Consider the following 16,986-nt stretch of genomic DNA (forward strand, 5'->3'; position numbering starts at 1 on the left):
AGTTTAAAGATGTAAGAACCTTACAGTGATGTGAATGTTTATTGCCAAAGAATTTATCAACTTTGCTGCAGCATATTTTGAGATTTTTCTTTAACTGAGGCCTTCTGATTGTTAAGGATGGGGGTTCCATATAAGAGTGAAGGAAGGAGGTAGATTGTTGCTAGGGTTAGCTTAGTGGAGTTAGCAATGAAATGTGTCTACCTACAGAGCATGCCAAATATCTGGTAAGTTTTTTTAAATTTTGATTTCAATGTGAAACTCGAAACTGAGGTTGTCTTCAGTTGTGACTCCAAACAGTTTTGTATGGGATACAACTTCTATTTCTTTTTAATGAAGTGAAATATTTTAAAGCTAGATTTTTTCTTCCAGTATGCTTTGCAAAGGAGTAAGATTAGTTTTTTTTTTTTTTGTTTTTTTTTTTTGGGGGTTAAGCAATTGTCTGACATTGTGAAGCCAGGTTTCTACAGAGATGAAGGCTTCTTGTGTGATTTTTAGGAGATGTGCCAGATTGTCATCTGAACATATTGGTGAAGAATTATCAGCATACTGTATTCATGATGCTCACCTGGAAGATGTGTAAAGATCTTTAATAAAAATGTTAAAGGATCACAAATTGAGCCTTGGGTATGCCAGTGGTGACAGGGAGATAGAGAGAGAAGGTGTGCTGCCATTTAACGGTTTGTTGTCTAGCTTTTACACTATTGCAAAGAAGGAGGGAATAGGCCAAGATGCAGCCTTTGTTATAGGAATTTGGTATGCGATACTGTCAGAGGTTTTCGATATATCCAGAATTATGAAGGAGATAAGTCTGCCAGAGTCCTCTGCTCTTGTCTGTATTACCCATAAAGAATATTAGGGTAGTAATTGCATCAGTAGCATAGCTAGGGTGGGGTGATAAGGGCAACTGCTTTAAAAGCCAGTATTTCATTTGCTGTCAAACCTGAGTGCTGTAGCTCTCTGTGTGTGGTTTAAATTGTAACAACTGCCTGCTTCATTGTAGCAAGTAGTTTGCTTCAGTTTAAAAGGGGAAAAAAATCTCTTTGGTTTTGGTTAAAAAATGAAAGTGCTGCAGTGCTGTGTGCAGGCAAGGTATAAACTGTAGCAACTGTTTGCTACATGTATAGCAAGCAGTTTGCTAACAGTTTAAAAATAGTTATTGTTTAAAACTAAAACATGAGTGCCGTAGCATTCCATTCATCAGGGTGTAAACTGTAGCAGACAGTTTTCTACAGTTTAAAAGAAGACTTTTTAATGAAATATGTTGAAGGAGGATTGTGGGCAGGGCACAGAAATTGCACCCGAATGGCTGGGGAAAGGGGTGTGTGTGTGTGTGTGTGTGTGTGTGTGTGTGTGTGTGTGTGTGTGTGTGTGTGTATAATATATCTGGCAACTTGGTTGGTGTGCCAGTGGAAGGGACGTTTTTTAGCTCTTCAGTGGTTGAGCTGGGGGGAGGGGGGCATTGATCTAACTGTAAATAAGCCCAGGGCACTGGGAACCAGCTATGCTTCTGAGTTGTATTATGGCCTGAACATATGTGTTGAGTAAAAAAGATTACCATACTGGAAAAAAAAATTAAACTTTCTTCAACACATTTAATCTTTTTTTTCTGTATTTTCAACTTTATATTATATAAGATTACAAAACCATTTCCCTTACTGTCAATTCTTTTATGCAAAAAATATATATTTTTTTCACAGTTATATCTCTCCTGGCAGTTATATGCTGTACTCCTTTAACTTTGGTAGTCTTGTACTGTTGATCTCATCAATTTATCCAGGAGAAATATGATAGGACTTATTAACTTGGATTGACAAAACCAGTGTGTCTATTCCAACAGCAAGTGAAGCTTCCACTGAGATTCATGTAGGAGTGGTATATACAAAATGTTCTACTCTGATGTAGGGAGAAGGGATTGAACAGTTAATATATTTTCATCTAATTTATAATTCTCACTTTTCTTCAGAATAATCTGTACTATTGCTTTGCTTAGTGTATATATGTATGTGTGCATACATGTATATATGTATGTGTGTATACTTACACACTTACACACACACACATATATATATATATATATATATATATATATATATATATATATATATATATATATATATAAGGCTGTCTGCTGTTAGTCTTTTCATTTTTACATCTTTTTTCTTTTTATTTTATGACCCACCACTGATTAGTAAGATCAGTCCTGTATTGACCTACTGCCCCCCCCTTCTCTTCAGTCATCCATGTAATAATTTAAATGCATTTGTAATGGTCTGGGGGAGGATTCACTCATAGCTGGACAGGTGCAGGATTTATCATTTACTTATAGCTGGACAGGTCGAGGGTTTATCATTCACTTATAGCTGGAGAGGTGTAGGGTTTATCATTCACTCATAGCTGGACAGGTGCAGGGTTTATCTCCCAAAATTCAGGAGAATGTAAGCATGAATTGAATCGCGCAGAGGTAACAGCATGCCTGGATACATAAACTCCCACGTGCATACTTCTGAAGATGTCTGCATTGTTTTAGTACTGTTGCCAGTGATATCTCACCCTCCACCAGCATAATAGTAGAAGGTTAAAGCATCATATCTCTCTTTGATTGACACACAGGTGACCATACCCCATACCATGTCTTCTGGTGAGTGTGACTGACCCCCAAGCTTCATTGCTGATGTTGCCATCTTTAACAAAACCTCCATTTGAGCTGACAGACTGCTGCAGTGGCATTTAATTGCATCTCAAGCTGCTGGTATTTAGTAGCCCATATTACTAGCAGTTACCTCAGTCTTCAATATATATTCTCCTGAGTTTTTACCTAGGCCTTTTTCTTTTCTTTACTTCTTAATAGTGATTATACCATGGTAGCTAAATTGACGTGGATAACTAGATAGTTTTTCATAAAATGCAGTTTGTCAAAGTTCAGAGCAGTAGTGTAGCTTGGATTTTGTAAATATCCTGAAAAGAGTTGGAAAGTGGGAAGTGTTTATATGCTTAACATATAAAGAATTATGATAGAGTCACCAGTCATAACTTGTTTTGTGTTTGATATGTGGATGTCAGGAAACTCACCTCATGAGAATCTTGGCATCCATATTGGGAAAACAGAATAAAGATTATGACTGGAGAGACGCAGTCGTAAATCTTTGTAGTGCATGGATGTTTATCTGTTCTGTATACTGCCAGTTGCAGAAAACAAAGTGTAGTAGTATGAATTGTTATATAGCTTTGAAATCCTTAAAAATAAATTAGTGCTGCCACACAGACAATAGACAGAAGAAAGTGCCCCTCTGAGGAAATAACACCTTTTAAACATGTTAAGGCACCTTACTCTGCCACAGTTCATTTAAAAGTGAGGCAGAGTGAAGTGTACAATATTTAAAACATGCATACAGTACATACATAATTATTTCAAGCAAGAGTAGCATGCCCTTCTACCCTGCCAGTATACTAGAACACTTGTTCCCATATCAAGTGTCCAGGCTGTTCTTAAAAATATGTGAATGGGCTTACCTTCGTTGAAGGTTGTGCATCAGGGCTGGCAACTTGGTATGTAAAAATCAACTGCCAATCATTAGCGGACCAGAGTTCTGCTGTGGTGACCCCTAACCGGGAAAAGCCAAAAGTCGCAACAACATTATTCTCCTATGGCCAAATGGTTGATTTAGTCAAGTTCTTTTACAGACATGCCCTATCTGTAACACATGTGATCAGTTTACCCATTTTCAGGTCATCTGTATACAGACTGCAGAACACCTCAGATGGAAAAGGTCTGAAAGATACAATATAAACAAGTAAGGGACTAGGCAGAGTCCTGTGGGACATCCTGAGTGTAACCAAGAATTTCATCTTTCCAATTACTGTATGATATTTGCCATGTCCTATTTGTAAGCCATGTAGCTACCAGCATTTCAAGAATACATCAATGTGTTATTGTTCTAATTTATTGATCAGTGTTTTGTGTACGACCCTGTCATATGCTGAAGTTAAATCTATATAAATTACATCACAGCACAATGTTTCATTCATAGCTATTATTATTATTGTTATAGAACATCATGTTACAGGTGGTAATAGATCTATTTTCAACATATGCATGCTGATATATGGTTTCAAGTCCCAGCCTTTCCGATTCTGACAATAACTTAACCAATATTACCTTCTGCATTACTTTACCACAACATAAAAGTAGACTCAAGCTCTGGGTTTATCCTACTCCCCTTTCCTTAAAAGATGGGTTTAAGAAGTGCATGTCCCCAATCTTGAGGAATCTCCCCATATTTATACAACCTAGTAAATAATAGATATAATGGTTCTTACTGAACTGTTCTGATGTCATTATTACTAATTCTGTCTCCTCCCTGTGTTTTGTTGAATCCATTTTACATAGTTCTTTTTTCAATGTAATCTAATTGGATTTCACTATCTGAGGTTAGCTGGATGTCACTAGGACATCTTATCACCTTGTTTGTGGAACCAAGCTATTCTGCATAAGAGTTTGTAAATATGTCTATAATCTGTTGTGTCTGAGAATAAATTTTAGAATATACACACAATTTATCGATTTGTATGTCTTTACTCCTTCCACATCTTATGTATCTATAAACTGGTTTCATTTTATGCTCAATATCTTTATAAAAATGTTCTTCAAAATTTTCTTGATCGTGTCTCACACCATGCTTAATTTGTTTGTCCAGCTTGTTTGTTTCAGTTTTTATGGTTGTAGTATGACCTCTTTTCCATTTCCAATATTTTTTATCGCTCAGCTTAATCAGGTAAATTGTTCTTATGGAAATATATCACCCTGATATTGTATGCCTAGATCCTGATCTTAAACATTTTTTTAATCTATTGATTTTTTTTACACTCAAACAATTTCTCTTTCAAAGCTCTCCACGTTCTTCTGCTGTCTTCCCACTGAACACATCACTCCAATTAGTTTTACATAGTGACTGTTTTACTTTCATATAATCTGTAATTTATCTTCTGTTCATTGGTTTAGATGTCAGTTTGACAGAATTGTCTAGCAACAAATTAACCTTTATAACCCCAAGGTCATTGCACGTTAATGGTGAGCACAATCAGTAGTATGTTCTGTTCCCTTTTAGGTTTTTTAACAGTCTGAAGCAATTGTTGTTCCTGAACATATGTTGTGAACAATTTCCCCACTAATGATGTTAAATCAATATTATTCTAATCTATTTCTGGTAAATGCAAGTCCCCAGCCACTGCTATTCTTCGCTCCTGTGATTCATGCAAGAAATGTATGAATTCCTCTAGGTCATCACCGTTTAACTTTGGTGATCTACACACTCCAATTGTTACATGTTCCAGGGTTGTCATTATTGTCACAGTTACACAACCTATAGTAATGGTGTTATCACTGGGACAAGTAGTAATCACAGGTCTCATAACTACATACATCTCTAATCTCTAATCTCTAATCCCTGTCATAATACCTCCACCTGATTTTTTTTCTTAGAATGTCTGTTACAGTAAAAAACTTTTATACCCTGACAGAACTAGTTTCCAGTCATTGTTTTTTACCAGTATTTCACAAACAATAACAACATCAACCTTGTGAGATTGTAGCAAATTTTCCAATAAAAAAATTTATTGTTAATGCTCCTATACAACCATCAGAAATACATCAAATGCTGCTGTCTGTGAACTGTTAAATTTTCAACCTGGCAAAAATCCTTCCTTCAGTTTATCAGATATTGCAAAATATTTGTGGCAAAAATTATTTTCCCTGATGTTGACAAATGCACACCATCCTGTCTGAACACATTTGTGTCCAAAATTAGGCTTAGATGCTCTGCACATTTCCATATTTTAAAATGGGACATTTTTTTCATGTAAGTATTTACCCAAAAATATTTTCATTCATGGTGACCTGACTATTCTTTCTATATGTCATTTGCGAAAAATATGTTCTAACACCCGTACAAGCTATGCTATCTAAAAGGGCTGTAAGTTCCCTACTAACAGTCAGTGTCTCCTCGCAGATGAGATCAATTGTATTGACATGAATAAAAGCAGATCTGTACTTCCTTACATTAAGGCATTCTAAGGCTTGTATCACATCCTCTATTTCTGCTCTTGACAAGCATAACACAATTTGATGTTCATTTTCTTCTCTGTAAATGTAAGTATCAGTTCCTCTAATAATTGAATCTCCAATTACAAGAAAATCTTTTCTGACCAGATCTGAATAATCTTCACCTTCTAATTCAGTCATATCTGCTCAATCACTTATTACAAAGGCAGCAAACAAGAAGAAAAAAGAACACACCTCCAAGTGATAAAACTGTACCAAAACCAAAATTAAACCAAGTCTAGCAAAAAAAAAGTCAGGTACAGTTCCACAGCTGAAATCAAAATAAAATCAAAACAAAATCCAAAAGTTCGTAAAAACAAAGAACTTTAATGTGGAGATAGATGCACTTTCACAATTTAAAAATTGCTTCTTCAGATCAAAGAATGAGACTGAAAAACTTCTTATATATACAGTAAGTAAGTAAAACCAATTAAATAATCAACCTATTAAAAAATCACCTGACTTTTTTGCTACACTTGTTACGGAGGAGTAATCTTTGTCACCATTAGTCATTAATGCCACTGTTTTCATGGCATATTATATTTGCAAGCATACAAGTCTCATCCAGCTGATTCTGTACAACCACAACTTGAGCCATGTTGTCAAAGTCTGTCTTTCTCATATTTTTTTTCTTACAGGAATTGTGTTGCATAACAAAGCAGTATCCTTGTTATATGTATTCTCTTTATAGACTTTTATCGGTCTCTTTTTCTTCCTTGTTTTGTGTTGTGAACTTTTTCCTTTCTTTCTTCATTTCCTTCTAAATGCTCTGAATCCTCAGATTGCTGAATAGTTGCATCCAGAATTCCAAAGCTGTCAGGGGCATTGTTTGGTTTCATACGGGTTGAGTGATCTTTATAGACAATAGCCGCATCTATTTGCTCTTTGCCTAACATTGTCTCACCAGTCCATTTATTAATATATGTAACACCAGTTCTCCAAACCACGCCAATTGCACAAATGCAATCGTCATTGGTAGGTCTAGATTTGCTAATAATAATGGTAAGTAAATCCATCCAACTTTTGATATGAGGAACACAGATCCCCAGTGTTATCAGGAGTTACCTTTAAATATACATAGCATTTATTACACTGCACAAAATATTAGTGCTTCAGGGAATCATTAATGACATACTTGTTTAAGGAATCCATATTCAGCTGCAAATGAATAAATTCTAAAAGAAAATAATAATCAAAATCAGTTACCGCAGAATTCAAGGACAACGTAGATCAAATTCTGTAACAGAAATCACACAAACAATACGCAACTAAATACTGCATTAATTAAAGTTGTTGCTTGAACCATACAAGTTCTGAAAGTCGCACATAAATGGGAATTCCTTTACATCTGTCATAGTCATGTGTCTTTTTAACAGTAAAAAAAAATCAATAAATTACAAACCAAGACTGGATTGTTTAGGTAAGTTCGGGATTGTCCTCTTTAAAGTCTGTGAAAATTTATAGATATTTCCCTTGGGATGGGTACATTTTGCCTGTCTAAAATCTATCCCTTTCTAACAACAAACAGTGAAAATTAAAGGTAAAACAACAAAGTATAAATCAGAGTAAATCTTCTTGTCTACAACTTATCTTTTCCTTCCTACAAACAGTGGAAAACAGAGCTAAGAAATAAAACTATTCCTACCAGGCAACTCCACAGTCAATCACAAACCAAGCTAGGATTGTTTAGTTAAACTCTCGCTGTTAATTTCTGCAGATGTATTGTAGTAGCCAGCACTGCTCACTGTTGCTCTGTAGCAGCAATCTACAACTTAATAGCTCTTAGAAGTGCTTAATAAAATCTTGTTAAGAACCTTTCTGACATCATAAAAATGCTTAATCTTATCTTTCCAGTTTTGGAGCATAACTCTATATGTACTACAAAAGAGTTTGCAAGCAGTTCAAGTACTACTACTACTAAACTGTCATAGCTGTAGCAGTCTGATTGACCTTCTGTACTTGTGTAACAAATAAATTGTTTGTTGTGAGAAGTCCTTTATTTTCCAAATATCCAGAAAAAGCATGAGGGTACAAAACAGAGGGGGGTTATGTACAACAGTAAAGGAAAGACTGCATTGCTAAATTTCTGTTTTAGGCTTTTTTGTGCTCACCTCTTGCTTCTTAACATAGATTGGAGTATGTAAATAGTTTTATTTCTAATCAAGAATTTTTTGGAAATGCCTTGCTTTTATCATTCCTCACTTATGTAACAAATTGTTTGTAAGTTTTATCTTTTATTGTCGGAAGCTCTTTCTTTTCCAAATATCCAGAAACAACATGAAGGTACAACGCAAAAAGGAGAACTGGGTACAACAGTAAAGAAGGCCTACATTGCTGAAATTGCTGAAGTTCTCTGTTTTTGGTTTCTTTGTGCCCACCTCTTGCTAATAACAGATTGGAGTATCTAAGCACTTGTAGTTTTTATCAAGAATTTTTTGCAAATGTCTTGCGATTAATGCTTTAGTGTTTAAAATTAATTTGCATTTCCTATTTTTTTCCCTAGACTATGTTTCAGTCTTATGGTGATAAACAGGGGCCATTACATGGAATGTTAGTTAATTCTCCATATGTTACAAAAGATCTGCTGCAGTCAAAGCGCTTTCAGGCACAGTCTCTGGGCACTACCTATGTCTATGATTTTCCCGAAATGTTCAAGCAGGTAAGACTTTCTGGGGGTGATGATGTAGAGGACTTGAAAGTTGATTTTTATTCATACCACTAGTTTGTTTTACAAACTAACCCCTACTTTGTTTTACAAACTAACCCCTACTTTGTCACTGAGGTAATTTATCTCACTGTTTACAAACCTTGGAATCCTATGCAGAATTAAAATTTAAACAGTAGCCAAAACAGTGAAAGTTATTAAGTTCATAAATACAATTTTGGTAAACAGATTTTACAGGGATCAGTAATGATTTTGTCAACATTTTAGAAAGTAATTGCTACATTTTAATCACAGAGCAGTGGTATCCTGTTGTTAAGTTATATAACATACATACTGTTTTTACTTTTAGTCTCATCATAGTAATAAAATATAAGTTGGTTCTATTATGTATTTCTTGATGACTACATTTGAATGCAATTTTAATAGAGTAAGTGGGGAAGAGAAGTAGTCTATAAATGCATATCCCTCTCCAGAAGGAGAACCCAGCAAACAAATTAGTATTATTTGTTATTGACTGATATGGAGGCTTATTGTTCGTCAGAGTATTAAAGTGACTGACATGCTTTGCTGTACTGTACCCATAAACTTTCTTGCATAGACGATAAAGATTTTCTTCCTGTGAATCACTGATAGATTATAATACATATGGGAATCAGCTGGTAAGACAGCTACCCTACTGGCCCAATTCCCAGAATTCTTCAGCTGTCTCAGTATGGACTTGGCTGCACCACAATGTATGGATGCAGGCATGCACACTGGATAAAAGGTTAGTCAGTCAGGCCATATTCAGTTTTTTTCTTTTGCCATAGGTTTATGCTGCTGTACTGGTATAGTATATGAAGCTGCTCAGGTTACTATTACTGACTGCAGAGTTCTAGAACATAAAAATCTAAATACCCTTTAAGGGAAATATTTGATTCTCTTGTCTGATATTTGTGATTTGTATTTTTACTGTTGAATGTATTTTTGGAAAACTTTTTTTTTTTTAATTTTTCTTGGAGCATGTTTTGAGCAGGCTTGAAAAGCCTTTGTTGCCTCATGTGTCTGATCTCATATAAAACTATGATTTTTAGGTATTTATTCTGTTTGCAAGATTCCCCAGCATACAACAGAATGCTATTTTTGCTCTGGTTTCATAAGAAAAGACCACAGGAACTCAGAAGCTTTTGTCCAGGTCTGACCTGATACAGAAAAACCTGGTGGCTCTAAGCCATACATCTGCCTCAGAGCTGGGTCCACCATCCACCATAGTAGGTGAATCCCATCCCCAAAGAAAGAGCCATAGGTAAGAACACTGCCACAAGGAACCCACTGAAGGTTATATGACCTTAAGAAAGAACTTGGAAGGAGCAGAATTCTGTTGTCTCAGTAACAAATAGGCTTGAGGGTTCTGTGACCAAAGAAGACATTTCCCAGCTCATGTTTTAAGAAAGTAGGCTTGATGCTAGTTCTTAGCATGTCCTTCTGGGCTTCATCTTGAGTGGCAGAGATGCCAGATTTTAATGCTACCATAGCTCAGATGGTTAACGTAGACATTTTATATGAAGTTGTAACTTCATACAGGAAATAGGAGGCTTCCCTTCTAGCTTTGATTTTTCACAAGGATCACCTATGAGGATCAGGTGTCAGAGTGCATCCTCTCATCTAGCAGTGCTCATGCAGTCAGGATGTGCACCTCTAACTGTAAACCCTTAGCAGCATCTCAAGATGTCCTTTGTTGCTCAGCTCATACAGCCCAGTATGTCAATCAATGTCCATCAAAACCAGCAGCAGACACTTGTCATACATAATTTTAAAGAACTGACAGAGGAATTTTTCTCAGTTTCACAGAACTCGCAAGCTGTTGCCATCCAGCTGTCCATTTCAGGAAATCAGCCTTCCAAGAGGAAATGGAAGTCCTCTTCCAATTGATTGGATCCTTAAACAAGCTGTAACCTCCCCTGCACTACCTTAGTAATGGGTGCCTACCCTGTCCCTAACCATTAGTATACAACTCTCCTTACAAAAAGTTTTTCCATAACACTGTCACTATACAAGTCACTCAGACACAGGCCACGTATAGTCATACACAAGCACAACACTAAAATCTATCCCCTTATCTAACCCTTACTGTAGTTCTAATTTGCATGCACTTGCACACAAGTTCTCCTCACCCCAGTGACAAAACTTTTGATGTATCCAAATGTTTCTGCATTAACATGTCAAACTCATACCTTTCACAATCCTCCTTCCCTGGTTTGACATTACCATTTGACTGACAGTACACTCAATAACCAACATAGTCAACAAAAATTACATACCTGAAAATCCTTCAACAAAAAGGATGCCTGATCAAACAGTGCAGAGGTGTATATAATACACAGACACACACATGAAAGTCAAATTGCAATCACTAAACTGCAGTAAGCTCCCTGTTTTTCTCTCCACACACTCAAAATGAACTATGGAAAAAGCAAACATAGGAATATATTCTGTAAGCTGATTGTCCATTAAGATACTTTTATTGATTGAATTAAAACATCCAGTTTGCTTACTATTTGGTCTGTGCCGAAGTTGGTGCCACAAAATGTCACCAAAGTGTGGATGACAAACTCACAGAAAAGTTCTCTCATGCCAGCAAGTGTATGCAGTGGACATGTAACAAGTAAAGGATCTGAGGTCTGCGAATATAATAAAATAACATCAAAGAAACTATAAGTAATAATGAGAAAGGAGTTGTGGGTCAAGTTGTTCATATCACAGACACAATGTACAGGGTTTGATTCTCACTTTTGAAAAGGGAAATTGGCTAGGCATAAAATAGTCCACATGGGCAGCTAGTCTATTACTAACCTATGAAGAAAGTGCAGAAAAGATATAGCTGAAGAAGTGCGTTATTGGAATCTGCTAAGAATGAAAATGATGTCTTTGAAATTCACTGTGTCAAGCAGTGGGAGGAGGATTAAGTACCAAGAACACAAGATGATGCTCATGGTTTACTGTTACAGTACTGACTCTTGCCTGAAGGCTGTCCAAATACCAGCTCTCTCACTTTCCTTCTCCTGGCCACTGAATCCTTTCCCCTTCTGGTGGTATAAAAGATAGTCAGCTGACGCCATCTTCAGTTATTTCTTGCCACAGTTAAATTAACTCTTTCTTTTGTCTCATCATCTGTCTGTTGGCTGCTCTAAGCAGACAAAGTTCAGGAGGCTGACAACATGATCTCAGTGTCTGACAGACCCCCATCAGCTGGTGGTTGCCAGTAGCAATGAAATGCTTTCACAGACCCCATATGCAGCACCAGGTTTGATCAAGGCCTCTGGCACTCCCCTTCTGAAGGCCATCACACTGTCAATCGCAGATGCATCCTCATGAGTCAAATCCATCTTGTCTTTAGAGGGGCCCAGAACCACTGAGCAGGCCTCAGCCCCTGATGTGCAAGTGCTGGTTTCCAAGGAAGGTGGTATTCCTCGAGAGCATGAGATATTCATTGTGTTGTCCACTGTTGTAGTAGTGATAACTTTACTGGGACGTCTACCACAGAAGAAGACAGTGCCTGGCTTTCTTCCAGATTGTTTGCCCTTCCCCTTCCTGGCTGAGTGGATACCCTCCCAACCTGATGTCAGCCACATTAGTGGCATAAAAGGGACATCTACCCCTGCCAGCTTTAATTTTTTTTTTCTTGCTGCGTTTTGAGTGCAAGTAAGTGCATAGTGTTCATTATTCTAGCAGCTAGGCCTCACTTCTCGAATTTTCATATAAACACCCATTTGGTGAGCCATTCTTAAGTCTTCCATTGTTTTGTGCATTTTTATATTTATTGCAGTTTTTGCATGTCCAGAATTAATGTCAGAAGTTAGTTTCTAGGTTCATTTGATGTAGGAAGTGGATCCCACATAAACTTCCACCCCAGTGTTTGTTCTGTTTGGGCCATAGCCACAAAATCCTTCACTGCCCTCACTGTATGTGCTTCAACCAGGAAGCTATAAAGTGGAGTGCAAAGACTCCAAGACAACAGGAACCAAAGAAGGCTGGGCATCTTGTCCACAGCCACTATAGGTTTGATCATGTCTTCTGTAGATATTTCACAAAAAGGAGAAATGTGAAGTTCCCCGTACAAAAAGGATGTAAGGAAGGAGAACTGTATTCTGTCAGATGATAATTTCCTTTGGATTGAGCGCATCTATCTGATTCAGTGAGGCAGTTTCCCAGCACCCAACGCTGATGCCTACAGACTGGACCAAGGCCTTTGGCACTGACCCTTAAGGAGTCCAACACATTCTCAGATGACAGCATATCTTCCAGAGCTAAAATCTCCCCCTCACACGGTCTGTATATTTCCTCATAGGTAGCTTGTTCTGATGCCATTATCTCAGTTTTTGATAGTGATGGCTGTATTCCTTTAGTATTGATGTGTGATGGTCTCCCCAGTTTAAATATTGATGTCAGTGGTATCCACCCATGTAAGGGGACCTCAATGATGTGCACTCTTAGATCAAGTCCTGAGGCATCCAGGCAGCAGGTGTCTGCTATTTTGTTTCGGCATGAGGTAGGCTGACTATCATTACTTTCTGGTTACCACACACCTATTCAAGACATAATAAAGTTGGCACATTTTGTACACTTTCCTAAGGGCCTGCAGCCATCTTCAAAACAGGAGTCCAGATCAGGGGGTCCTAGTCTTAAAAGAAGAAAGGCACTCCAGGTGAAATCGTATATCTCTGGCTCTATGGTTGATAGAGAATCAGACCACATAAATTAACTTTTCTGCCAATTTGAAGTCCGAGACTGTGAGGGTACCTTATCACATATTAGCTCACTGGAGGATTTTTTATTTAGTAATGCCCTCAATGGACTAAAATAGAATTTCATATGGGAGTATAAGGAGTTCTGAGATGCCCAGAAGAGAGTGCAATCTCCTGAGCTTACCTAAGCCAAACCTGCAGTAATGCCTCCAGTAATAGAAGCTCTCGTGGATGCATTTAACAATGCATCATTGGAAGCCAGACTCCAAACTTCATGCTGCCTGGAAACCAGCCCATTTTTATAGTTCCATATTGTAATTTCAAAGCTTAGAATTGCAAGTTCTGGAATTAAGAAAAAAAAGTGAAAATGAGGAACAGTTAATTTCAACTATCTCTGTTTTCCTTTAAAGTTTTTTTTTTTTGCAAGGGGCAAGCCTCCCACATGTTCCATCCTAGGGTGATGCACCCTGTACACCCTGCTGCTTACATATATTCTGAGGTCCCTGTACCTTGAAGAAAAGTTAATACTTTTGAAAACAGTGATTTTGGACTTGTATATACACACATATATACATATACACTAAGTCTCCATTTTTGCACATTCAGTCTCACTCTTCCAAGACTTGCACTTATGAGTCTCAATTTACAAGATTGTGGATTCCTGCCAAAACCTGTGTAAAAATCCTGTTGTTGATCCATGGTCCCAGTGGATGTGAGCAAGGGGTTTACTGGGGCACCAACCAAGAAGTTGCTTCCTAATGACAGGAAACTAAAATAATAGACTGCTTTTGGAAGGTGCACATCTCTACCTGTCTGGTCTTCAGGGCTCTGAGTTGACAAAAACACACATGATAAAGTTCCAGAGGACTTTGCTGTCTCAGTTAATAAACAAGGCTGAGCAGGTACAGTACAAAATTCTGACAGATACTTTGCTAGATTTAAGCAGCCTATCTTTCCAGATAGAACAGCACTTTATCAAATGTGGCTGTGGAGCTACTCATAAGATATTATTATGCAGGCAGTCTGAACATATATAGCCTATTCATGCATCTTAAGATGTATTGCAAGTAGGTTTATGGCCCTTCTTTAAAGGCCATACTGCTAATCTCTGGGGAAATTTTATGTGAACCCATTCAGTCATCAAGGCTTAACTTGGAGGTTTGGGTGTGTTACACCTGTTAACCTGCAAGGCAAGTACTTCTGCAGGTAAGAAATCCTTTGGGTAATGAATCTTCCCCTTCTAAGAAGTCCTATTTATATTGCAGTGAGTGGTCCTAGTATTACCAATTGTTCTGTGGTGGAAAAGATGCAGTAAAACAGTTTTATATAGCCCAAAAGGCATGGCAGACCTCCACTTAAGACTCGTCACAAAACAGAAAAATGCAATGATTATTTTAATTTATGTGAATAACTAAGGAAGCCTGTCCCCTTGATTATCTTGATTAGGAAATGTTATGATCAAACACTTCAGTGTTGGTGAAATTGCCTAGATTTCTAATATCAGCCTTCAGCGGGTCTATATTAAAACAACAAACATTTGAAATGGGTGTTCTAATATCGACCTGTTTTCAGCGAACGCTGAAAATATCAAAGTAACAGGAAACCAAATTCTTTCCTAGGGAAAGAATTTGGTTGTCCGTTTCTGTTGCTTCGGTATTTTCAGTGTTCTGGTGGAAAGTTACGGGTCGGGTTAAGGTAAGTGTGCGATTGTGTGGACGTGTGAGTTAGGGTGGGTTAGGTGAGTTAGGGTTAGCGCGCGGGTGAGGTGACGAACCTTAGGGTTAGGGTTTGGGTTAAGCTAAGTGGATAGTTAGTGGTGTTTGTATAGTTTAGTGTATGGTAGGTGTTAGAGTTTAGGTGTATGTGTGTGGATTGCTGTTTGTTTGATGTGCTTGTGTTGTGTGTATGTGATGTTCTTCGTCTCACATTGCTGCAGTCATAACCTGTGGGTAGTCCGCTGTCCTCGGTCGGCCCGAATACCAAAGTGTTAGGCTGGCGTCGGTCATGGTCGCTCAGAGCTGACGTCAGTACGCAGTAGTACTTAAGCGCATGACCAATGCCATATCCTCAGTCTTTCTTGCCCCAGATGTCAGAAGGCCTAAAAAGGAAAGGCCATAGCCAAAATAGAAAATACCCAACAACCAACATAGATAAAATAATAAGTATCCCAAAAGAAACACAGCAACCCCAAACTATAGAGGGGAAGGAGGGAGGGAGGGAAAATTGGACTGCAGCAATGTGGATCCTCGAACATCTACATTTATGGTAGGTACAAAACTGTACTATGTTCTTCGTCTCACATTGCTGCAGTCATAACCTGTGGGTAGAATCCCAAAGCAAAGGTAAAGGGAGGCTGGCAAACTAAAAAGCATTAGGAGCTGCCAACATGCCCTGTAAAACTGCAGTGGCAAACCCAGCCCTAGACTTGGGGGAGGTTATTCCACATCTTTGCTATGGTATGAGCAAAAAGAGCTTTACCTGCAGTGTTGTTGGCTTGAGTTATATGCAGAAGGGTTTTGTTGGATGAGCGGAGTGGACGGTTTGCAGGAGTCTTGTGGGGATTCTTTAGGATGTTATAGGTGAGGACTAGTTGGTGGTAACTAATTAAATGAGGAAGTTCTAACCAATGTAGCTCTTTTAGAGCAAGGCAATGATGGCTAATTTAGCAATCTTATTGTAACATGACTCTAGTTTGTTCATGTCTGTTTTCCTAATGTGGGTTAGGATTGGAGATGCATACATTAGGGTAGATAGAAGGTGGTTTTGGGCTAAGGTGATTCGTGCTTGGTCTGTTAGGAAGTGTTTGTGTTTATACAGTGTTCCTAATTTTTTATGTACTTTCTTAATGGTTTGAGAGATATGGACATCGAAGTGAAGATCTTTATCTATTTCAATGCCAAGGAGTTTTGTATGGAGGGAGGGGGAAATTGTGGTGTCATTTTTGGAAGTGATAGTGAAAGAAAGGGGTGTGGGTTTGTATTTACTTGGGGTGAATAGTAGTAGTTTTGTCTTGTTGATGAACTGTGAAATCAAAAAACTTAACCAACGTTAAATATATAAGGGAAATTGTTGATGAAACTAAAATTGTAACAGATTTAAAAGATATTCTTGAGACTTTCAGAAAACATCACAAAATAATAAATAACACAAATCCAAATGTTAATAACAGCGTCCCAAAAGATAACTTCTTAAATGAGAACATAGGCAACAAACTATCAGTAGAACAGAATGCCAAACTTCTCAAACCAATAACATTAAGTGAACTAAAAGAGAGGATTCAAAGCCTTAAGAACAATAAAGCCCCAGGAGTAGATGGATTAATAGGAGAAATTTATAAAGTACTCACAGACAATACATTAAAGGTACTTTTACAAGCTTTTGAGGAATTCAGAAAAAAGACAAGCTCATTTCCTTCCTGAAAATATGCCATGATTTCCCCTATTCTAAAACAGGACAAAGCCCCAAAATAGTAACCTCATATTGTCACATTTCACTATTAA

The 16,986-nt window shown here is 37.6% G+C and overlaps 1 protein-coding gene across 1 annotated transcript in view; it reads left to right on the forward strand.

The window, feature by feature from the left end:
- ACACB (acetyl-CoA carboxylase beta) overlaps window positions 1-16,986 on the forward strand; it is a 1,510,375-nt gene that overhangs the window by 1,104,356 nt on the left and 389,033 nt on the right. The window contains exon 36 of the mRNA XM_044068517.1: window positions 8,601-8,756. Within this exon, the coding sequence (XP_043924452.1) occupies window positions 8,601-8,756 (156 nt within the window). The remainder of the gene's footprint in view (window positions 1-8,600; window positions 8,757-16,986) is intronic.

Source organism: Protopterus annectens, chromosome 4.part0 (assembly GCF_019279795.1).
Source record: "Protopterus annectens isolate FY-2018-M chromosome 4.part0, PAN1.0, whole genome shotgun sequence".
NCBI lineage: Eukaryota > Metazoa > Chordata > Ceratodontiformes > Protopteridae > Protopterus > Protopterus annectens.